At 40.5% G+C, this 24,969-nt stretch overlaps 1 protein-coding gene across 6 annotated transcripts in view; it reads left to right on the top strand.

Annotated features, from left to right (window-relative positions):
* Nucleotides 1–24,969, top strand: part of STARD13 (StAR related lipid transfer domain containing 13) — a 556,563-nt gene that overhangs the window by 480,716 nt on the left and 50,878 nt on the right. For all 6 annotated transcript variants that reach the window (XM_050766579.1, XM_050766578.1, XM_050766580.1 and 3 more), the window contains 2 exons: nt 7,765–7,836; nt 9,941–10,022. In XM_050766579.1, coding sequence (XP_050622536.1) covers nt 7,765–7,836; nt 9,941–10,022 — 154 coding nt within the window. The remainder of the gene's footprint in view (nt 1–7,764; nt 7,837–9,940; nt 10,023–24,969) is intronic.

Genomic DNA, 24,969 nt, shown 5'->3' with positions numbered 1-24,969 from the left:
CTTGCATTTCAGTTGCTTAACTGACTCCATCTTGAAGAATCTCTTGGGATTTAGTGGTAGGCAGTGGCTCCACAACTTCAAAAAGCTGGGGATGTATGCATGCAGCCTCCCTGAGAAATACCACAAGCGCCTGATTGGAACAATCTGTACCAAATGAAAGAGGAGAATAAAGAACTACTCTGCTTCATGGAAAACTTGAGTCAAAACAATCTGGTCAGAAACTATTTGGCTGGGAGAGCATCTATTTTCTGCTTTCTTTTTCTCTGAGATTGACTGGGGTTTGGGGATTGTAAACTTTTTTTGCTTTTTAAATACTATGGGGAATACAGGCATGGAAAATATATTTCTGATGAGTTTCCTCATTCACTTGCAACTGAACTTTTGATTTTCTGTGGTGCAAATGTGTATATGAGCACACATTCACACACGTGGATGCATGTGAGGATTGTTTATGACATTTTTTGGAATTCATGTAGATCATGCACTGTAGGCCGAGAAGCAGAATTCGGTGCAGAAATGATTACTGAGACTGTGTTCATCTCTACACCACGACTACAGACATCCAGCAACAGTTTCAGGTTGAGATAAAGGTCCATAGTGCCTTCCATATGCCTCATCTATAGAATGAATAGCTGGCAGCTGTGTTATATTAGCTTATGCTAGATTATGCCACTTGAACAAATTGCCCCTCAAGTTGTAGTGGCATAAAACAAATGTATTTATTGCTTATATTACATGTCAGCAGCTGGTCTGCTGTGTCTCTGTCCCCAGTGTCGTCATTCCAACACCTAGGCTGAAGGAATATCCCTTAGCCTCATGGTAAAGGGAAAAGAGCAGGAAAGCCGGCTGGATTAGGGGATGGCTCTCGAGGTGTTTTTCTGAAACTAGCACAGGTTATGTCTGTTCACATTTAATTGGCCAAAGTGGGTCATATGGCCGAGCATGACATCAGTGAGGTGGGAAGGGTATGCCTCCTAGTTGCGGGAGCACTGCACATGGCAGCTGGAAAGGGCAGGGGGTCACTGTGAGCATACAAAGAAAAAAATGCATAAGTGCATGTGACTATATACTATATATGTGTTAATTATACATTTAAGGCTAATTAAAAATAAACAGTAAATATGTATCATGTATTTGATTTACATATATGTCATATGTCATAATATCTATGGTTTCCCCAACCAGGCTGAAAAAGACTGATTAAAAATAACCCTTGTGTGACTAGGAATAAACCTACTTAGGTTTATTCTCTACTTAGGTAGAGAATTTGCTCGATCTTCTTTTACTCTAATAGGAATTAAGTGACTAGATTTACTACGAATCCAGCTTCCAGAAGATATTTCAAGGCCTAGGAAACAAGGCTTATGTGTAGAATTGGTGAAGGAATTTTATGTCTCAACATGTCTCTCATTCTTGAGTTTGGAAAAGAAGTCCATGTAAACAGAGCTGAGAGTCTCTGTCTTGACTGAGTAGGTAGGTGTCACCACTCTATACAGGTCTTTCAGGTTTCCTCTTCCTATTGTTAGATACTTGCTGACAGTCAGATATTTTATTGCACATCAAGGAAAAGATTGCCTCGAATTATGGATAGATAAAGTGGGTGTTTATAAATTGATCCACTATTTTGAATGTTCATTGATTAATAATCTCAAATTCATTCCAAATAACCTGTATTTTAGTTCCTCTTAGTAACTTAGAAAATCATGGAAAGAAAATGTTAGGAATATTAGGAAAAAAAGTATATTTGGTATAATTTAAGGTCTTTTACATATCAAAATAACTTAATTCTAGCAGTGCAAAAACATATATCCTGATGCCATGCCGTGGGATGTAAATCAAGTCTGTTACTACTAAAAAATCTGACATTCCTTCCTGTATCTGTGATTAAGGTTAATAAAGCCCTCCTGGCAGGATTATGGTGGTAGTGTATGGTTCTATGTAATATTAATGATTGCATCATTTGTATCCATATATAGATGGGATGGATACCCTGGCATTGATTTTAACAAAACTGGCTTAATGTATTGCCAAAGAAATGCACCTTCAATAAATAGGGACTTCACTAGAGAAATTCTGTCTGAAGACAAAGGAGTCATTCTCCTGAAGTAGTAAAGTTCCTAATGAAGCTACCTTAGCCATATAAATTATTCTAAGCCAACAACCACAAGCCCGTTGAAATGTTAACACCTTTGATATACTTTAATAGTGATAATTGCAGCCACTGCTGGCATCTTGGCAGTGGTTGAGTCATCCTGCTATGCTGGTACCCGTAGTCTTTTAGAAACAGGGTGCCCACCAAATAGGCCAATTTAAAGGAAAAGACAAAACACTCTTCTCAAGCCTACTTTCTTAAATCCCATGACGATCACACTCTTTCTTTTCCCTACTTCTCTTAAGTACTTTGAATGAGCATCTGGAAAAGAACACCTACTTAAATTGGAGCCAGTTTGTCCATAGAAATTCAAGGAGATTTGTAGGAACAGCATAAATACATGTACTCGTATGTAATGATTTCAAAAACTTTCCACAATAGAAATAAACTTTCCAAGTAGATTCTTTCTAGCCAGCTACCTTTCTGATTATAATTAATTTTAATTTGGCCCTAATTTGAATTTTTGGTCATTTAAAAAGGATACCAAATACCTGTCAGTGAGCTATGGAAAAAGTATTTGCTATGCTGAGAAAAACGTAAAACAAAGTGTACGTTCTTAAAATGCTTAGCTAAGAGAACACACTGTTCCCAAGCACCCTAGAAGCACGCTAGACACACCAGCTTAAAAATACAATGAGGTTGTAACGTGAGATGAGGCCTGCAAACCTGGACAGCAAATTTGCTGTGCTCACTATGTTTCCTGACTTGACTGAAGTCCTACAGAGCCTTGTCCATAGACTGTCTGTAGCTAGGAGACTACGTTAAATAAACAGCTTGTAAATCTCTTCTAACTCCCATAGGCTTCCAGCCTTCTCCACCATCCGTCTACATTGGTGAGGTCCTATTGAACTATTTTCTCTTGACTACCTTGATGTTATAATCTCCCTACAGGGAAATGCAATTGGCAGTATTCAAAAATCAAATCTTTACAAAATAAGCATCATTCTCGAAACAAAGTAAATTTCCCATTTTTTACAAATAATATCATTATATGAGAAAATATTCGCAATGTATTCTTATGTGAAAAAAGCAGTCAACCAAAGATATTACCATAGTACTGTTTTGACAGATAACATATAAAATTAGGTGTTCATAATGGAGCAAGAGTTGACTTTTTTCATTCATTGTGACTTTCTCTATTAGTACGTTTTCAACATTGAGCATGTATAATTAAGAAGCATAATAATATGTTGTGAAAACCCACGTCAGCCATGGTTTGTTTTCACGGTGCCTTTGTTCTCATACCCATGGCAGTGGGTGCCCCCCAGGTGCTAGCGAGAGCTTCCCTCTGCTGGGTCTGTCTGAGGATAGTGGTCACATCATGCTCTAAGCATGTATAAGGCAACTGAAGCAAAGCCAGTGGCTTTGCCTTAAGTGGAATTGCAGATATATGACTGAAGAGCACACATAGCACCACACCATCCACTGAACTTACTGAGTAAACCAGTGAAAAGGTTTGCTAGACCAGGCTACCCGTGGAAACACTGGATATCTCCCTTTTCAACCAGTTGATTTCAGCACCCCACCAATGACTATTGGTTTAAGGTACCAAAGCTCCTCAGTGTCCTTAGACTAACAGGGATGAGGTGCTCTTAAGAATCAGGTCACCTTATGTGGGTGGTGGTGACAGGACTAGGGTGTGTAATTGGAGGCAAGAGGCATCAGCCCTGCATAAACCATATAGAAGAGGCTCCTTGCAGAAAGAGATTCCGTTATCAGAAGATGTAGAGAAGGATGTTGGACAGGCAAAAATAGGTACCTGCTAGAGAATAAAATGAAATAATTATTACATAGAATTGTTAGAAAAATTCCATTGAAATCCTTTCATAATACCAAGTTGAATGGATTGGATTTTCACCAGCAAAGTAGCACAGTAACCTCCATAGAGATCGGTGGGCCCTTGTGTCCAGGGCCACTCTCTGGTTTCACTCCACACTCAGGTTTTCCATGAGAGTTGCAGCGAGCTGATGCTTTGCCTTGCAGCCCTGGAGCTGCTACAGGGGCAGGTAAGGGTAGCAAATTGTTAACAAATAAAACTGTCAAAATGTGATTTTAATAGCCCTTCATGCTTTTACATAATATTATGCTGGCTAGCACGAACACCATAAAAAAAGAGATTTTCACACTTTTCTCCTCAAATGTCATTGAAATCTCATTAGGTAGATCTTTATGAAATGATGGCACTGGCAATAATGATTCCTTTTTAATTCTCACAGTCATTTGGCCACTGGAAGGGCCTGGGGAAAAAGCGTTAGTATTTGGCTGGTTGGTATTAGTAGGGACCATGGAGAATTAATGAAAATTGTAAGACTTTTTTTTATCCCCCCCACCTCAATTGGATGGGCAAACTCAGATTTGATAGCGGTGAATTATGCCAGATTATTTTGTTTGTTTTGTTACTAGCTGGTAAATGAGAGTTGGCTTTGTTCTTAAATTGAGGTCTCAAGATGTTGGGACTCCACCTAGGGTGGGGGAATATGAAATGAGGGTATACGTTTGAGACATTTGGGCAAATAGAATGGGAAGTTGGGTATAGGAAGTGATGCTACAGGAGGAGCCACCCACCATGGCTGGCACGGGGCTGCTTCTAATTTATGATATTTACTCACTGCAGTTTTGTTGTCATTTGACCCCGAGGCCTAAAAGCTTAAGTGCCGGCCCAGTAAAAAAAAAAAAAAAAAAAATCAGCTTATTTGAATGATTGATTTATCTGGGTTCTGGTTAAAATTTGGTTATTCATGTTTGTATCTGGATAGGATTTCAGTTCATTATCCATGTTGCTGTCATAAAAAACCAAATGCAGTTATTATCTGAGGAGCCTTTTAAATAAAATTTCCCTGGCTAGCTTCAGCCCCATCCCACTGTCCAACCAGAATTTTAAGTTCCAAAAGGAGTGTTGTTTTTAAAATTTAAAAATTTTTAATTTTTGTGGGGACATAGTAGGTGTACGTATATATTTATGGGGTACATGAGATATTTTGATACTGGCATGCAATGTGAACTTATTACGTCATAGAGAATGGGGTATTCATCCCCTTGGGCATTTGGTTTTTTTGTTATAAACAATCCAATTATACTCTTTTAGTTATTTAAAAATGTACAAATAAGTTATTATTGACTGTAGTCACCCTGTTATGCTATCATATAGTAGGTCTTACTCATTCTTTCTAATTTTTTTTGTACCCATTAACCATCCCCACCTCCCCCCAGCCCCCACTATCCTTCCCAGCCTCTGGTAACCATTCTTCTACTCTCTATGTCCATGGGTTCAATTATTTTGATTTTTAGATCCCACAAATTAGTGAAAACACATGATGTTCCAAAGGGAGTTTTCTAGAAGGATTCCTGGCTGCCCACTTCTTCTCCAAGTTATCCTTTTCATCTTCATGGTCTGAGCTCACCACATTCCCTGGACTGGAGTGGTGCAAACTCTTTCATAGATCACTTCCCACTGCCTGTCTTTGAGCTTTCTAGGCTGCAGAGCCCCTGTCTTGCGGGTCTTCCCCATTTGTTCTTCATGGCCTGGCTCTCTGGGACTCTCTTGATGAACACTACATTTTGATTGTAGTAAAGGTAATAATGAAACATAAAAAGACATAAGATTCATGTAGTGCCAAGAGAAAATACAGTATTCTGTGCTTCTCTCCAAGACTTGCTGACTCATAATTAGGTTTAGAGCATGTCTAGAAATTAGGTGTTTTCTCGTTACTACCCACTGTATTATATGGAAGCGGGAAGCAAATCTGAAGCTTGAAAACCTATTAGGCAGCACTTTATCCATGACTCAGTAGCAACTCACCACATTTTCCACACGTTACAGATAGAAAGTGTGTTTTCCTATTTACTCTGAAATATTTGTGTGGTTATCAAAGTAGAAACCTTCACATACAGACTCTCAGTTGGGTACTAAATAGAACTTTTGAGCAATGCAATAATTGCCTTTTGTACCTTCCCAGAGGAAAGCCCACGTTAGCCCATGCAGCACAATTCAGTGGAGCTCTGTTTTGAACAGCAGTTGTGGATCTCAGAGACTCCCTTTCTGATAGAAATGCTTTCAATAGCTTTTCTTTCCAGCTTGGTTCCCTGGATGCTTCTGAACCATGTGTCCATGGCAGGAATGGGTACACGGTAGGAACATGCTGGTCACACTTAAGTGGAAAATCCTCACACCAGAGACAAATCTCAAGCTTTTGAAATCGTCAGTCCCTGGAGTAACAGTAGATTAGGGGATGTCAAAAGAGGCAGGCATTCCGGGGTAGGAACTGCCACAGGCTCTGTTTCCCTGGATTTAATGACAAAGTTCAATCTAGATTTAAGCAGATCTGTGGGACTAGGCGGTAGGGTTTTGCTCTTCCTGGTGATGCCTGACTAAGATCTGGCCTTTGGTCTATTTTCCTAACATATACCAAATAGCTCTGGCACATCAAACATCTTACTGCACAGACACCAAGCTTTCAATGTTGAGGTACAATCGCAGGCCCAGGGTGATGTTAGTGTAGATCATTTCTGTGCAGCGATCCCAAGAACAGCCTGTAGACTCCAGCTTTGGCTACAGGGAAAAATTAACATCATGGTAAATGGAAATACAATGACCTGACAGGGACCCATCCTAACAGCGGAGGAAAGGGCCTTGGTAAAGACTTGTGATAATAGGCTGTTTAATTTTGTTTGGACAAACTGGACTTTCAACAGATGAACTTCTTTCCCCTTGGATTCATATTTGTCTAGGAGAGTTGTGGTTGGGAAATGATCCAGGATTCACAAGGTCAAAAAGTGACCTGGTTCACATACTGTAGACTCCTCCCATCTCGCTCCGCAGCTTCCCCAGGCAGGTGGTCTGGTGGGCTGTTGGTGCATCCACACCAAAAATGGTCGCCCAAGGGACATATCAACCTCTCGGGCTTGGCCCTCAGAGGTTCTGGAAGGCCCATCAAACTGAAGTCTCAATTCCAAATAATCAACTTTCCTCTTCTATGTTGCACTCTGCAACTTGAAATCATTCCAATGTGCTTGATTAATGAACATCTTGTTATAATGCATGGGGAATTAAGGCTATTAGTGAAATTTTTAAAACAATAATACATTGGATTTTTGTAATACCTTTTTTCATGAGAAAATACATTTTCATAGGCAATCCAGTTGTAGTCTTTCTTAAAATTATCCCAAGAGTGAAAGAATAAAGGAATATTGAATAAACATTTTTAGCCTAATCTTTGGAACTAAAAAAAAAAAAAAATCCATTTAAAAAACAAAAAAAAAAAGAATTATAAAGAAGAATGTCCTCTTTTCCCCTAGTGCCCTGGTTCCCTGGTGTATAAATAAGACATTTTTCCCTGCCTGAGACTGTTGTGTTCTGTTATCTGTGGTTTTGTCATTATCCACGTACTTATGGATCTACATGGAAGATTATCTTAGTAGACACATAACAAGGACCTTTGTATTACTTGCTCATTTTCCACCCACTCCTGGGTAAGCCTACTTATGCAGACTTACCTGGAATAATTTTGCTTTGTAATAACTTGCACAAAGCTCACCAGTGTATCCATGATTAGGAAGACAGAGTACTAGGGTGCGGCTGTGGGACTCAATTTTCTCTCTCTTGTGTTTTTCAGAAATTGAGGCGAAAGAAGCCTGTGACTGGCTCCGTGCTGCCGGGTTCCCGCAATACGCGCAGTTATATGAGGGTACGTCAGCCCTTCCCTTCGCTCTTCTACAGAGAATAAATCTGAAATGAACCACACGTATCCTGTGGTGTGTTTTGACTTCCAGATTTTTTTCTTGCCCTTTTGTTTTGCTTTATTTTTCCCTCAGCCTTTTTGCTATGCCCAGGGGTTATCCTGATACCGATTTAGAAATGAGTATCATTTCCCAGGCCCACTTTACTTTCTGCTTCCCACTACTAATTCCCATCTCTTTACCACAAACCCCAACTCAGTGTTTTCTTTCCAGCATTCTGCCATCAGCAGCTTTTCTGCACTTTCTTCTTTTTCTCCTTGTTTTTCCTTTACTACTCTCACTTTTCTTGAAATCACAATGAATTCACTGATAATAAACTTCCTAGAAGTCACAAAATTAACTGTCCTGAGATTTCTCTTTAATTCTGTTTATACGAAAAATGTGAAGATATAACATGAATCAGATGTTATTCTTCTGAGTTTTAGGTAAGGTGTTTTATTGCTAGCATTATACTTCCTTTCATTGATTCTTTTTTTTTTTTTGAGATAGAATCTGCCTCTGCCACCCGGGCTAGAGTGCAGTGGTGCAATCTCCACTTGCTGCAACCTCTGCCTCCTGCAATTTCCTGGTTCAGCCTCCCAAGTAGTTGAGATTACAGGCACGCACCACCACGCCTGGCTAATTTTTGTATTTTTAGTAGAGATGGGGTTTCACCATGTTGGTCAGGCTGGTCTCGAACTGCTGACCTCAAGTGATTTGCCCACCTTGGCCTCCCAAAGTGCTGAGATTACAGGCATGAGCCACCGCCCAGCCTTTTCATTGATTCTTTAATTGAGTTAACAGACATACTCATGTTCCTTATATCTAAAATTATAACCAAGACTTTAACTACTTCTCGGATTGTCCTTACCTAGTAGTGAACTAGTCGGGACCCCAACAGTGAGCAGATGGCAGGCTCAAGGTCATTGGCAGAGGATTTATTTCTAACAGTGCTCATTACAAAGGTGCAGGCAGGACAGGGGGTGGCCGTGAGGAACAGTGCACAGTGCAAGAGCTCAGGGCTTGTAGTGGCACAGCTGTCACTACCGTGATCCCAAAGGGACAGGCCACGGAAGAGAGTGCCAGAGCCCAGGAGGAGAGAGGAGCCTCAAACCAGACCCCAGGAAGGAGCACAGCTGGCAAGAGGCAGCCTTCCATGAAAAAAGTCACAAGTGTCTCCCTCCCTCCCTCACTAGCCGAGCAAGACAGCTTCATTCTGGAACCATCTGCAAGTCACTCACATGACTTTTTTCACCAGACGGGGAATTATTTCTGTTTCCAACTCACGCTAAGATTTAGATACCCTTAGATTTATCATGATTGGCAAGGTGTAGACAGCGCAAAATATAAGATGAGATAAAGGAAAAAGTGGCAAGACAATGATAGTGACCCAGCATTGTTAGACTTGGCTATGCGCTGTATTCCAATGAGCTGCAGATTGCTACCTCCATGAACGAGGTACCCAGAATTAACACTATGTTCTAAATATTGCCTGTGACCTTCAAAGCTGGCATGAATTGTCTATTGGAGAGAAGTAGTGTTCGAATTATTCTTTTTGGATAGAATCAAGTTGAGTATTTTGCTGATACTCCAGAGTGATAAAGATTTTGCTACTAAAAAAAAATTTCAGATGATAGAACTTTGGGAATTTTTGGAAATTTCCTTTTTGAAGGAAAAACAATCTGCCAAATTAAGTATTTCATGAAACCATCAAGACAGATGCGAGTAACCTACATGTTAGGTGGATGGTGAAAGTGCAAAAGCTCTTCTCTGAGGCCACGTCCGCCTATGACTGTGATAAGGATGAGCTAGAAAAATGCAGGCACTTAGTGTTCAATCCCATCCAAGGTCAAGCACTTGACTATCCTCATATTTTGCACATATATTGTACTCCTAAAAGCATTTACAGTGATAGCAATTGTTTGCTCTCTTAAACATTCCCAACAATGACGATGGGCAGTCACTGCTATTAAAATCAGTGGCTTTTACAGACCTTGAAGGTCTGAATATGTTGGTTCTCATTCGGATAAAACAAAGTACATCAACTTCTTTGCCTCTCTTTCTCTCTCACAGATTCACAATTTCCCATCAACATTGTGGCTGTCAAGAATGATCATGATTTTCTTGAAAAGGACCTTGTAGAACCTCTTTGCAGGTAAACCATGTGAAGTATTTTTGTTTCTTTCCACTCTTCAGTCTACAACAGGCATCACTATGCTAAAGGACAAGTTCAGCTATTCGGCAGGTATTCATTGAGTGCCTACCGTGTGCCTGACCCGGGTGCAGGTTCTAAATGTACTACTTTTAATGAGCATGATCAGTTTGTGTTTTCATGGAGCTTAAATCCTAGTAGCGGCCTTTGGACAATAGATTAGGAAAAAGACAGAGAAAGGAGAGAGAGAGAGTGAGAGAAAGAAAGAAGGAGGGGGAAATGTTATTTCAGAGAGTGTAAATGCCGTGGATAAGCCAAAACAACATGGGGATGTAGACGATGATTGGGGGGCGTGGATGGGTCAGTGGAGGGAAGCAGCATGAGCAGCCTCAGCATGTGTGGTCAGGGAAGACTCTGAAAAACTGTGAATATGTCAAACTTGGCTGTATTTTTTGCTAAGTCAAGTGATTATCTCCTCAAACTGGTATGTGTAAACTCAAGTAATTGTAGCAACAAACTGGCCTATTTAAGCTACTATTTTACGATAGATAGTGTAAGGAGACAAAGATGTATATATGGATAATTTCTTCCCCTTAAAACAATGTATAATCTTGTTGAAGACACTCAGTCGAAGAAATGAGGTATGAGTACCTGAACAAATAACAATTATAATTTGAGTAATAATAAAAGATCCAGGAGAAGCTATATTCCTGAAGAATTAAATGCTGCCTGAGAGGTGGTATGTGTCTGTAGGAATTTGAAGTTTCATAACTAAAGCCCTGAAGAGAGGTCAGAGCTGAAGATAAGGATTAGTTATGGGAGATGAGTCATTTTACCAAGGCCATACAGCTAGTTTAGGGCCAAAGTGACCTTAAAACAGTACTCCTAATGCTGAATCAGTGCTCTTTCTAGTATATTCTGCGTTTGACATCGATAAGGTAGTAGTTTGAAGGGAAAGTAATGGTTAGCAAAACGTACGAAGACAGGAGAGATCAGCGCACGTTAAATAGTGTGTACGTTACCTAATCCTAGGCTTGCTGAATCTTCAGACATATATACACATATATATTTTTGTGTCACAAACCAGTCACTCTGTGTTTTCTATATGAAGAGAAAATAGATTTGTGTGAAGAAATGATCTCTGAATGTTCAAGAAAATAATACTATGGGTTTGCTTACGGGGGTGGAAGAGCAAAGAACTCTTCAAATCATAAATGACAGGACCAAGCTATTTAGATGAGAAAACAAACAAACTCAAAATGCCATTTATGAAAACTTACGAAGTGAATGGATGATCTGGTTGTGATTCTGTAAAGGTAAGAATTGGAAAAGCAGTGTTTCATCTTCTGCATGTCTAAGGTACACACCGAGCAAGAGCAGATTCCTCCTCATAAGCATTCACTCTACTCAGCCTTGCAGCCAGCACTTCATCCTGAGTTTTCCCTCTCAGTTTTAACCACGTATTTTTTTGCTAGTTAGCTTTTTTTAATATTTGAAAAATTATATATTACTTATCTTTTTCCCATTGAATTTTTGAAATTTATGTTTTCATTAAGTTGAGGTATAACTTTTTTTTTTTTTTTTTTTTTTTTTTTTTTTTTGGAGATAGTCGTGCTCTGTCACCCAGGCTGGAGTGCAGTAGTGCAATCTCAGTTCACTGCAACCTTTGCCTCCTGGGTTCAAATGGTTCCTGCCACAGCCTCTGGAGTAGCTTGGACTACAGGCACACACCAACACACCTGGCTAATTTTTGTATTTTTAGTAGAGACGTGGTTTCACCATGTTGGCCAGGCTGGTCTCAAACTCCTCCTGGCCTCAAGTGATCCACTCGCCTCAGCCTCCCAAAGTGCTGGGATTACAGGTTAGAGCCACAGAGACCAGCTGAGGTATAACATTGATATGGTTTGGCTCTGTGTCCCCACCCAAATCTTATCTTGAATTGTATTCCCATAATTCCCACGTGTTATGGGAGGGACCCCGCGGGAGATACTTTGAATCATGGGGGCAGTTTCCTCCATACTGTTCTCATGGTAGTGAATATGTCTCATGAGATCTGATGGTTTTATCAGGTCTTTCTGCTTTTGCATCTTCCTCATTTTCTCTTGTCACCACCATGTAAGAAGGGCCTTTTGCCTACTGCCATGATTCTGAGACCTCCCCAGCCATGTGGAACTGTAAGTCCAATTAAATCTCTTTTTCTTCCCAGTCTCGGGTATGCCTTTATGAGCAGTGTGAAAACGGACTAATACATATATATATATATATATATATATATATATATATATATATATATATATATATAGTAAAATTGACTATTTTCAGTGAATAGGTCTTTGAGCTTTGACAAATGCCTCCAAGTTGTTATAACCACCACCACACTCAAGACATAGAGCAGACCCGGTGTTGTGGCTCACGCCTGTAATCCCAACACTGTGGGAGGCTGAGGTGGGTGGGTCTCTTGGGCCCAGGAGTTTGAGACCAGCCTGGGCAACATGGTGATACATGATCCCTACCAAAAATACAAACATTAGCTGGGCATGGTGGCACACATCTGTAGTTCCAGCCACTTGGGAGGCTGGGATGGGAGGATTGCTTGAGCCCAAGAGGCAGAGGTTGCAGTGAGCCAAGGTTGTGCCATTGCACTCCAGCCTAGGTAATAGAGCAGAACTCTGTCTCAAAAAAGAAAAAAGAAAAAAAAAAGATATAAAACACTTTCATCACTCCCAAAATTCCCCCCCTCTTGTTAGCACCTTCTACTCCTACTCCCAAATTCTGGCAACGACTGATTTGTTTTTTGTACCTATAGTTTGCCAAAATATCATACAAATGAAATCAAACAGCATGTAGCCTTTTTAGTATGGCTTCTTTCACTTGTTATAAAATGATAAAAAGTCATTTATGTTGCTATGTGTTTTAATAGTTCATTGCTTTCTATTTCTGAATAGTCTTCCATTGTATGGATGTCCTACATTTGTTTATCCGCTTGCCAGTTGAAGAACATTTGGGTTGTTGCCACTTTGGGTGATTATAAACCTACTCTAAACGTTCATATTCAAGTTTTTGTATGAGCATTTAAGTTTTCATTTCTTTGATGTAAAATCCTAGGAATGGGATCATGGTAAGTTTATTTTAACTTTTTAATGAACCACCAAATTTTTCCAAAATGAAATACATCTTATACTCCCACTGACAGTGTATGAGAGTCCTTACTGTTCCACAGCTTCGTATTGTCAGTTTTTGTTTTGCTTTTAGACATTTTAATAGGTGTCTGGCATTAACTCATTTGCACTTTCTTAATGACTACTAACATTGAACATGTGCTTATTTACCATCCATACCTCTTCTTTTATAAAATATGTATTCAACTCTTTTGACCATTTTTAATTGTATTGTTTTTCTTATTATTTGAGTTTTGAGAGTTTGGATATATCCTAGATATAAGTCCTTTGTCAGAAAGGTGTTTTGTAAATATTTTCTGCCAGGCCGTAGCTTGCATTTTCAGTCACTTAACAGTGTCTTTCACAGAACAAAAGTTTTTCATTTTTCTGAAATCCAATTTTACCTATTTTTATTTATGCTTTTAATGTCATATCTAAGAAATCTTTAGCTAACATAAGGTCACAACTATTTACCCTATGTTTTCTTCTGGAAATTTCATGGTTTATGTTTTATATTTAGGTCTATGACCCATTTTTAGTTCATTTTTGTAGAAAGTACAAGATATGAGTCAAGATTTACTTTTTGCATATCAATGTCCAGTCATTTCAGATCAATATTGAAAAAACTATACTGTCTTTACTGAATTGCCTTTGACCATGTATGTGTAAGTGTATTTCTAGACTCTCTGTTCTGCCTCCATTTATCTAAGTGTCTGTTCTTTCATCAGTGTGACACTGCCTTGATTACTTAGGTTAAGTCCTGGAATGCAATAGTCTGAGTTCTTTAACTTTGTTCTTCTTTTTCTGCTTTGGCTATTCTAGTGCCTCTGACTTTCCGTATAACTTTTACAAACAGTTTATTGATATTTATTTTAAAAATCCTAAAAGGGTTTTGATTTGGATTTGTGGAATCTCTGTATCAGTTTGTGGAGAACTGATATTTCAACAATATTTAGTCTTTGTGTTAATAAACACAGTATATGTCTCTATTTGGTCTCCTTTGATTTTTTCAAGAGTGATTTGTAGTTTCAAGCATATGAGTGGTTCACATTGATAGTATCTAAGAATTTCATGTTCATGGTGTTAATGTAAATGATAGCATTTTAATGTTTGTCTTCGTTGCCCATAGATAGTATACAATTTTTTGTATATTGTCTTCGTATCCTGCAATCTTTCTAAAACTCACTCATGAGTTCTAGTAGCTTTGTAGTAGTTTCCTGAAGATTTTATGTCTAAAATGTTAACGAAAAATTACATTTTAAACCAAGAATGAAAATTCTATTACATATTTTAAAATCAGGATTGCAAGGACAAAGATTGTCTCTGATTATGCAGTTCTATTTACAGGATGATATAGGTGGCTTAGCGGGTCAAGCTTTGAATCTCAAACATGTGGGTGATGGATCCTTATCCACTCACTGCTGCATGTGATCTGAGATGCTTGACTACGTTATGGGCTTTTCATCAAAGTCTATGCTTTAACAACAGAAAATGTCTTTCAGACATATCATAGGGATGAGCAAGTACAGTTAATGTGAAATCATTTAGAGATATAAACTTCAGAATAATAATACTAGTGTCATCTAGAAAAATCAGGAAGTCTTCTCTTGTAGAGCACATGACCTGTCATGATATAGCCCGTAGCAGGATTCATACTTACATACCCCCAAAGGCATTACCACATCACCGTGGAATAGGGCTGCAATGCTAGACACCACAGCGCTCCTGATAAGGGCCCGGCTTGTGTAAAAATGGTTAGAGTGGCAGGAAGTTGTTATAACTGGAATAATTCCTATGGCAGCTATGTCTCCAAAAATATTATGAAGCAAGAAAAACATTTGGCTGGAGGTGTGCGAACTGAGATTCTCGGGGCGTAGGAGCTGTGGGTAGAACAGAGGCCAAAGGAGTAGTCATACCCGGGGTGGATCAAAGGAAGAAGCAGAGGAGGTAGACAGATGGAGGTGGCTTGGCTACAAACAAGTGTGGAGTTTCTTTCCCTTCCTCTTGAGATCCACCAAGACACAGATTTCCAGCTTTGCAAACAGCAGAAAGCAGGCAGAAGGAAGATCTCCAGTCCCAGGGGCATGGCAGCGCTTTTAAAACTTTGAGATTGATGAGTGGTTAATTAGACCCTCAGCCACTCACATGGTAAGTCATGATGGATGCCAAGACAGCAGTAAGGGGTTGTGATTTTCTTTGTTTTCTTCCTTGTGCACCGAAGACACAGAGATGGAGCTGGTCTCTTGTTTTATTTTTAAAGCTTTTTGGGCTCTGTGTTTCATGTACGTATTTGAAATGCTGAGCTAATGCAGATCATAAACCAAACCACAGCCGGAGGGCAGGCAGCTTCTGCCAGGTAGACAGATGAAGACGAGAGAGTCAAAGAGCTCCCGCAAGTGTTAGCCATGACAAGAATTTCACTCACCTTTGGTTTTCTGCAAGCATCTCTCCTGTGTAGACAGTGAATGCCCTAGGTCCCAATGTGCTCTTGAAGAGTTTTTAAACAGTGTTACCTTTTTGATTGGTTTGGAAATATATATTGTACTAAGGATGTGTCTGGCAGGGAGGACCAAGGCCTGGCTCTGAGGCTCTGAATATGTAAATGTGTAGCTTTCTCTTGCTCTCTCTCTCTCTATCTCTTTCTCTCTAGCTCTCATTTTAGGCCCCAGAAATTAGACAGGTTTGCTGTCTTTTGCAGAAGGTGTGACCTCCAGAATGACAACCATGTCTCACTGTCGCTCCAGCAAGGCTGCATAGTAGACACTCCATAAATGTTTGTCCCTGCAAGTCAGGAAAGTGCATTTTTTATTATTGTGACAACCACAATTGTAATTGTATTCTGATGTTTTTTGTTGAATTCTTAACTGAAAAACATTTTCTCCTGTGAGTCATGAGAAGCTACTTGCAAATCTAAGTACCTAGGTGAGCTCATTGAAACAGTAACTTTATCAGAATGTAGGGATAGTCAAGGTGTTAAAATAGTTTACAGAGTTTGTAACCTTTAGTACAAATTGCAGTAAACCAAAGCTCCTGAATGAACTATTTTAAAGGAGAAGTACTATGTTAAATTCACATTTTGGTTTGCAGTATTTGCTCAGGCAGCTGACATACAGCCTTGATGCTCAAGATGATCTCTGAATTTCTTTTTTTTTGTTTGTTTATTTTTAGACAGAGTCTCACTCTGTCACCCAGGCTGGAGTGCAGTGGTACAATCTCAGCTCACTGCAACCTCCACCTCACAGGTACAAGCAATTCTACTGCCTCAGCCTCCCAACTATCTGGGATTACAGGCACCCACCACCACACCCGGCTAAATTTTTTGTATTTTTATTAGAGATGGGGTTTCACCATGTTGGCCAGGCTGGTTTCGAACTTGTGACCCGAAGTGATTCGTCCGCCTCAGCCTCACAAAATGTTAGGATTACAGGCATGAGCCACCATGCCTGGCCATCTCTGAATTTCTAATTTAAGGTTAAGCCAGTAATCCATTTGCATAATTTGTGTTTTTTAATAAATACTAATTAATTATGGCACATGCAAAACAAGGGCATTCACCTTGTTTGCTAGAGCTAAGGAATTGGTTAGGATTATACAGTATACCTATCATTGCCCTTAGTATTTAAAAGGATAATGAATAATGATTTTCACACGGGACAGGGGTGGGGATTGGAAGGTAGTGTTGACAAAAATGGTATCTCTAATTTATCTATACACACAAAGGCCCATACTTGATTTGAGTATGTTAAATAACATAAATAATATTAAAGTATGAATATTGATAATATATTTTAAATAGTTTTCCTTTTAGAATCCTTATCACAGATAATGTACAGTATTACATTTCAGATTATTATATCATATAATAAATAATAAGTGACAATTAACTGAGCCCTTGGGCAAGTCACTGGGAAAAGGATATGGGGGTTACATGATCACCACAGTCACTTCCATCTTTAAAATCTTGAGTCTATAAATAAATACAGATCCCAATAAACAGTTATTTTATTTATTTAAAAAGCTTACAAAGTGCTCATTACATACCAGGCACTGCATTGAAGCATATTACAAATATTTACTCATTAAATTCTCATGGTAGCACTATAAGATAGGCTCCTTTTTATTTTAAGTTCTTCAGCATTCTTGTCTATAAAGATGGGCTCTTAACATTACTCCCCCTTTACAGAGGAGGAAACTGAGAAACAGAGGGGTAAAATAATGTGCTCACTCACAGCTAATAAATGGTAGTAGGAATTACCCAGACAAGAACACGTGACATTTAGATGGGCTCGTTTGAACTTTTAGTTTTTTTAAAAAAACTAAATGCGCAGAAAAGGCATCTTCCCCCTTCCCCACCCCACACCATGGACCCCACGGCAATCCTAGTGTTGCCAGTGGAGCCATTTCAGGCTCTTGTCTTTGTCACACAAAATAATTTGAAAGCAAGACCAAAGTGAAAATGTAGCAGATTTATTGCAGAGCAAAAGCAAGAACATACTCAAGGGAGGAACGGATACATGCTGAAAACAAGGAGCCATGCCCAACATGGCCAGGGCTGACGCACTAGATGAATAGGCTTAATGAAGGCATGGGATATTCTATACTAAGGGAATGGGTTTTCCAGGAAATTGATGGGCAGTTTTCGGAATTGGAGTGCCACCCTTTTATTGACTAAATATGGTTAATCTGGAACCGCCATAGCATTAGGTACGTGATAGAAGTGGGATGCCCTTCCCCGTGGAAATTTTATGGTAATGGGGGTGTAATGCAGCCAAGGGTTGGCAGTCGTTCATTTGCCTAATTTGTGTTTTTAAATATATACTAATTAATTGTAGCATGTATATCTTGGATTTAACCCATTGTGGCCAGTTTCTTCTTTGTTACATTCTTATCTGTGCCTAAAGCAGGATGGCTGCTGTCTGTCTGTATTGGTACAGCCTGTTGTAACCATTCCTTTCCACTAGGAAGTGGGTTCTTGTACTAACCTGTCTGGCCCTATTTGTATTGCTTTTAGCTTCCTGCAAGTAATCATATCTGTTCCCTGGCTAGCTGCCTGCCTCACTAGTCTATAGAGTTTGGAGACACACTTGAGGTATAGTCAGGAACAGACATAATAGGTTCAAATATAGGGGATTTTGCTAGTATATATTACTTTGTATAAAAATGATTTTATATATTTTTTAATGGCCTCTTTTGTGACCTTTTTCAACCAGGTACTCAGGATGACTTTTATATGCCTAAGCTTTTAGGAAGAATGTGCGAGAAGGTACAAAATCAGGGAGGAGATTGAGGGGAAGAGAGAGACTTTATATTCTTGTTATTCACTTGTCTATATATATTTTAGGTGTTTGTATTGCATTATTAAAAACATTAGCAATGTTTTAAAAAATGCCTTGCCTTGCCAGATGCTAATGGCTAACATTTAGTGAGTGTTCATTATGCATGAAGTTGTGTGCTAAGCTCTTTATGTTGATCTCACTTAATTTTCATAACAGCCTATGAATAACAGGTGTTGTTCAGAATTAAGGATGAGCAGAGTCCTCCTGGTTTGAGCAGTTGGGTGGTAGAGATGCCCTTCCCTGAGGTGGGGAACAGCCATGAAGGAGGAGCAAGTCAGGAGGGAAGACAGGGTGGGCTGAGGTGTTGGGTGGATGAGGTGCCAATGTCCAGTGAGCAGTAGGATGCCTGGCCTGGAGCTGGGGATGGAGACGTGAAGTCACCAGCGTGTGAGGAGGAAGGCCCTGAGAGTACATGAGGTCACTCGGGGACAGCTGGGCCAGTCAGGGGAGGACTAAGAGTGGATGCCGGGGGAATCCTCTCTACGGGCAGGCAGGGGAAGGGGAAGGAAAGAAACCCCCTCAGGGTCAGTGAGGGGTGGGCTCCTGAGCACCCAGTTCCCGCCAGACTGCTTTGCCCAGCCTTCAGTTCTTGACCCTCTCCAGAAATCTCTAGTCATGACCCTCACTTGAACCTGGACCAGTTCTCACTAGAAAAATTATCTGGATCCGATGCAATTGTTATAAACAGTTATAATAAAAAGCTAAGGACACCCCGCTCAATTTTCCAGTACAGGCACATGTGAATATAAAATTGGTCTGAAATTCCACAAACAAAAGAAGTCCAAGAAAACCTGGATTTTTTTTTTTTTTTTTAAAGTTCTTTCCCCTGGGCCACTTTGGCCATCATTTTTTATTGAATAGCCAAGACAGCCTATGCTCTTCCTTGAAGTCCTGATGATTAAAGCACATAGCTATTTACATTTATTTTCTTGCACAAGCTAAACGAAATTCACACAGTTCCATACAGATATCGTATCCCTGGACAACATACATATACTTAATTTTCTTTGTATTGCTAGAACCCTTAGTGTTTAACTGCTTTTCTCCTGCACCTCAACTAGTGTCCAGGGGCAGCTGTTTTGGAGTTTATGGGCTGGAACAGAGGCCAGTATTCCTGCTGCAGCCTGACCACTCGGCAGAACATCACAGGAAAAAGCTGAGCAGAGGTGTGGCCTTCCCTGGCTGCATGGTGGCACGGTGACACCACCTGCTGACTTCTGACTTCTGACTGTCCTCTTTCTTTTTCCTGCCCCCTGCCCCCACTGTGCCCGACACCCTCCCTGTGGATGGCCTGTGATTGTTGAACGGCCCTACCCTCATGGAGTTACATACCAGAATCATCTCTTTGGCATTGGCGTATCCACCTCTGCTCTCCAGAATCTGCGTTTTCCAAAAGTCCGCCAGCATGGAGACCTTTCCCATGCCCTGCAGCTACAGCCGGAGGAGGAGGAGCTGCTCCCTGACTTGCCTTTGATCCCAGGGTTAGGAACACATCCTCAGTGACTTAGGTTCCTGAAAGTCTTGGAGGGCCCCGCCCGTAACACTCCCCAACAGGCAGGGCTAGGACATACATAGGAGCCTGGGTGAGAAGTTCAGGCTACTAGGCTTTAATCAGAATTGTCTGCAAGAGATGAACTCAACATGCCCCGGTTGTTATTTCTCTCCAGCCTTTGGCAGGAATATTAGAAGTATCACAGGAAACTAGTCATTAAATCAGCACAAGAGACTTCATGACCAGTCTGAAGTCTAGCAGTTTAGATGTCAAATAGGAATCTAAACTACAAGGAAGGAGAGAGTCCTATTGTTTTCCTATACATCTGTAGGCAGAGGGCCGCTGGGTGTCTCCCCAGGCTTCTGTTTCAGCATGAGTTAAAGGTCCCTGCGGGTCTGGGCCTGGGCACCTCCCAGCCACCCTGCAATACTCAGGGTGCATAGGCCACTTAACATCCCTCCCAGCACACAGTTGCCTGGCGTTTCTCCGGTCCCTCTTCCCGGTCCCTCCATTCCTGCACTCCTGGCCGTCCTCCCAGGCCCTGGGCATCCGTCTCTGGCTCTTTCTCCTGTGTGCTCAGGCAGTCCGTGCACAGCTCGATTTTCTGCTGACCACCGCCTTACTTCCATTATGGTCTGCTGACCATGCAAGGGACTTTCTACCAGTTTCCAAGTGCTCAATAGTGGGGAGGGCATCTTAGTCAGTGGTGTATTGTGGGTGCTTGGTGTCACATGGCCTTGAACTGAGCAGGACTTCGAGAAACATTTGTTAAATTGAACTGGAACCTGGAAAAAAACAGCCTGTCAGTTCTTAAATTACTTTATTGCATCTTCATGTTAGAGAAGACTATGTGGTGATAAATTCTTCACTTTCTCCTCAAAATAACCTAAATCACCCTCCTTCTTAGCTAGACATTTTAAAAGAATGTCCGTGTCTTTCCTAATACTGCCCTCATGAACTGCTCAATCCAAAAAGTGTTTCTAGGCTTTATCACTTACTCTTTCTTAAAGATTTGATTCAGCTACCCAATTACTGTCTCCTTTTTTTAAAGCTCATTCTATTACAGGCCACCGGCTCTGCGGCTCCCCATGTAATATGGGAGTTCACACAGGGCCAGGCTAGGCTTTTATTTCAAGGCTTGTGCTTGAGCACAAGGGAGACAGCAGAGGCCCAAGGATCCTCCAGTTAGTTCCCCAAAAAGAGCTGGGAGGGATTTTTTTATTAGGCAGAGAATTGACATCGGAGGAGGTATGTGGGCTGGGCTGGGCAAAGCCCATGATGGGTAGGGGATGGGTAGGTCACGATCATGATGGTTATCTTGAGTGATGGGCCACCTTGAGGTCTGGCTGGAGGCAACAAGGCTGTGCGTTAGTTGTTCAGCATTCCTTTCTGAGGTGGGACACTGCAACCTTGGTTCAGTGTTTGGTTTCCTAAGGCCAGTTCCTGGAATTCTTTAAGCAAAAGGCAGGGTAAGACTTTATAAGAGTGCAGAAGAATGGCCTTTTTTTTTTTTTTTCTTTTGTACGACTAAAGCCTCAGGGTTAGCAGGTATAGTGTCAGCAAAGTAGTAGCATGGGTTTTGAGAAGAGAAGAAGAAAAAAATGAAAAAAAATATGTGAAGGAGGAGCCTCTCACCACTCCCATTCTATCTCAATTCCAGGTTCCTAGGATACCATCTTCAGCTAGTTATTGTCAACTTCTACATCTCTGACTGTGCCTTCCCTGAACCTGGCTCCCTTCCTTGGCCTGTGCCTTAACCACTGGAATTCTCCAGAGTTCTGAATTTCCCCTGGATGATTGGCTTTAATGATTATGTATCTTCTGTGTGTGTCATCCATATATGGATCATTCCCAAGTGGGTCTGAATGTGACAGGGCCCCTAAAATTTAACATAACCGAACATGAGCTCACGATCTCCCCCATATTCTAACTCCCTGTCGACTTCCCTATTTCCTTGTTTTCTGTGTTTAACGGCATGTTCAGGAAAGTCTGAAATCTGGGAGTCATCTTCTGTTTCTGCCTCTCTGCAGCTTCCACATCAACCAATGGCCGAGTCTCCGTCTTCACCCAGACATCCCACTGTCACTCCCTTTCTGCATCTCTCTGCCATCTCTCCCCTGGACTATTAGAACCATCTTCTCATTGTTTCTCTTTAGTTCCTTCTCCATCCTGCTGCCAGTTACATTTCTAACATGCAAATCTATGTTACGTTCCTGTCTAAATCCTTCAGTAGCTCCTCATTGCACCGAATTGCTCCTAACATCTTCATTTGAATCCTTTGTGATCTAGCCCCTGTCTGCTTCTCCAGGCTTATCCCTCGATAATGGTTTGAATGTCTGTCCCCTCCAAATCTCACATTGGAATACAATTCCCAGTGTTGAATTTGGGGCCTGGTGGGAGGTGTTGGCTCATGGAGGCAGATCCCTTATGAAAGATTTAGTGTCATCTTCCTGGTGTGGAATTCTCCCTCAGTCAGTTCACGTGAGATCTAGTTATTTAAAAGAGCCTGGAACCTTCCCTTTTCTATCTCTCCCCCCTGCTCTCACCGTGTGGTATGCATGCTCCCTCTTCACCTTCTGCTGTGATGGTAAGATTCCTGAGGCTTCACCAGAAGCAGAGGCCAACACCGTGCTTCTTGTACAGCCTACAGAACCATGACCCAAATTAAATGTCTTTTCTTTATAAATTAACCCAGTCTCAGGTATTCCTTAATAGCAATGAAAACAGACTATTACCCCTTTTCATGTATTTGCAATTCCTGGATTATAACCTGTTATTTTGTGCCTTTTTTTTTTTTGCCTGTAATTCTCCTTGCCTAGGCAGCAAATTTCTCTTAATCTATCATACGTATGCTCCAATATTACCTCCTCTGGGAGGTGGTGTCCCTATGCTCTCAGAAAATGAGTAGCTTCTTCTCTTTTTAATCATGTTTCTATCCCACATGGGACCATGAGATTATCAAGGACAGAGACCATATCTTTTTAAATACTGTATTCCCAGCACCTAACCTATTTCTGGTACACAGCACACTGTCGGATGAACGAATCTTGGCTTCTTCTCTTCTTGTTGACTTTCCCATTAGAACCTCAAGTTTCACTCTTAAAATGAGCCTACGGACTATTTCCCATATGCTAACATACTAGCCCTTCTCAAGGATTCTGAAGACACCAGTAAAAATTAACAGGTTGTGGCAGCAGTATTATTGTCTTCTGAAAGGGTCAAAGTGCTGTGTTTAGGTTAACACATGAATCCAGTTTGCTCAAAACATGAAGAGGACAGGCTTCATCATGTGCTATGGGTTTTCTCTTCCCATGGAGAAAATAGAGAGGGGATAGAAATAACCATTTATTGAACAGCCTGTTCTGGGTACATGACATAAGCTCTCATTTCCCAGGCCCTCCTAAAATTTTTCTTAAGTAGACAGGAGCAGATAAATCACTGGGCAGAAAGAAGTTCTAGCTTGGCTGCTCACTAATAGGTGGCTGCCTTGAGCATATGTTCCCCTCAGAGACTTTATCTTCCCATCTGAAAATAAAAGCATCAGTCCAAGTGGTCCCTAGCGTTGTCCAGGATCTAATGTTTCCTTAGCAAACATTTACTGAATGCATTGGCTCTGAGCCACGGCCTGTACCAGGCATTAAGAATGCAAATAAGGTGCAACTCATAGCCTGTCATACTCAGTGGTGGAGAATACTTCTGCTATTCTGACTATCCAAGGTCTATTGTAACTACTTAAAGTCAATCACTGATTGGACCTATATAAACAAAACATGCTCAGTTCAAAAAGAAAAGCCTACCGAGCCTATCATGTATAAAACTTCCTTCTAGGATTTATGGGAATTAGAAGAAGAATAAATTATGGTCCTTGTTTCAATCAAGGCTCTAATCCAATGGAGGACGCACTATTCATGCTGCAAATACGTTCTATAATTGAAATTTTCATCCATGCAGGAACAGTTTTGCAAGCAACCAGTATTAGACCAACTCAGATTATCTGAAGGATTTTATATTACTTATGATTAAGTTAAAGGGAAGCAAATACTCGGGCTAAATATTTGTCCTAAATGCAGATTGGCTTCACTCACACGAGAATTTTGCAGTGGTTTTGATAAAGTGTGATGAATGCTTCCACTGTGACATATTCTTTTACTTGAGGCAGCCAGATCTTAAAGAGGTGTTTACATCTGTCAGGGTTATGTTTCATCCAATTTGTATTCTTACAGAATCTAGCCATTGTTTATTTTACCTTGTGTAAGCTAAATCATAGGCCAATGCTATACCATGCTGGTAATATGTACCTAGTTTCAGACAACCATAGACTATTTTCCCCTTTGGCTTATGGCAGGATTCAGAAGGAAGATTTGGATGGTTGTTTGAAATCTACCTAAAATGTCTAAGATGTCTTCAATGGTGATGACTTTGTGAGTAGGAATGGCAACTAATGAGCAAGTAGACCAAGAACAGAAGACATAGAGATAATTTTACATCAGTAATTTCAAAGTCCAAAAAATGAAATTGTTTTAAATGAATAAAAAAAGACTTCATTTTTAAAAATTGACTTTGTTTCTTAGAGAAGTTTTAGGTTCACAACAAAACTGAGCCGAAACTATAGACAGTTTTCATATATAGCCTGTTCCCACACACGCACAGCCCCCCATCCACTCACTATCAACATCCCCCGCCAGACTGGTACATTTTCTAGAATTGATGAACCTACATTGACATATCATTATCACCCAAATTCTCCATAGTATACATTAGGGTTCACAGTTAGTGTTACATATTCTGTGCTTTTGACAAATGCGTCCACTGTTGTAGTATCATAACGAGTACCTGCATTGCCCTAAAAATCCTCTGTGTTCCACCTTTCCACTCCTCCTCTCTCCAACCCCTGGCAACCCCTGAGCTCTTCACTATCTCCATAGTTTTGCCTCTTCTAGAATGCCATATAGTTGAAACTGTAA

This window comes from Macaca thibetana, chromosome 17 (assembly GCF_024542745.1).
Source record: "Macaca thibetana thibetana isolate TM-01 chromosome 17, ASM2454274v1, whole genome shotgun sequence".
Classification (NCBI taxonomy): Eukaryota; Metazoa; Chordata; class Mammalia; order Primates; family Cercopithecidae; genus Macaca; species Macaca thibetana.
This window is presented reverse-complemented; position numbering and strand designations above follow the sequence as displayed.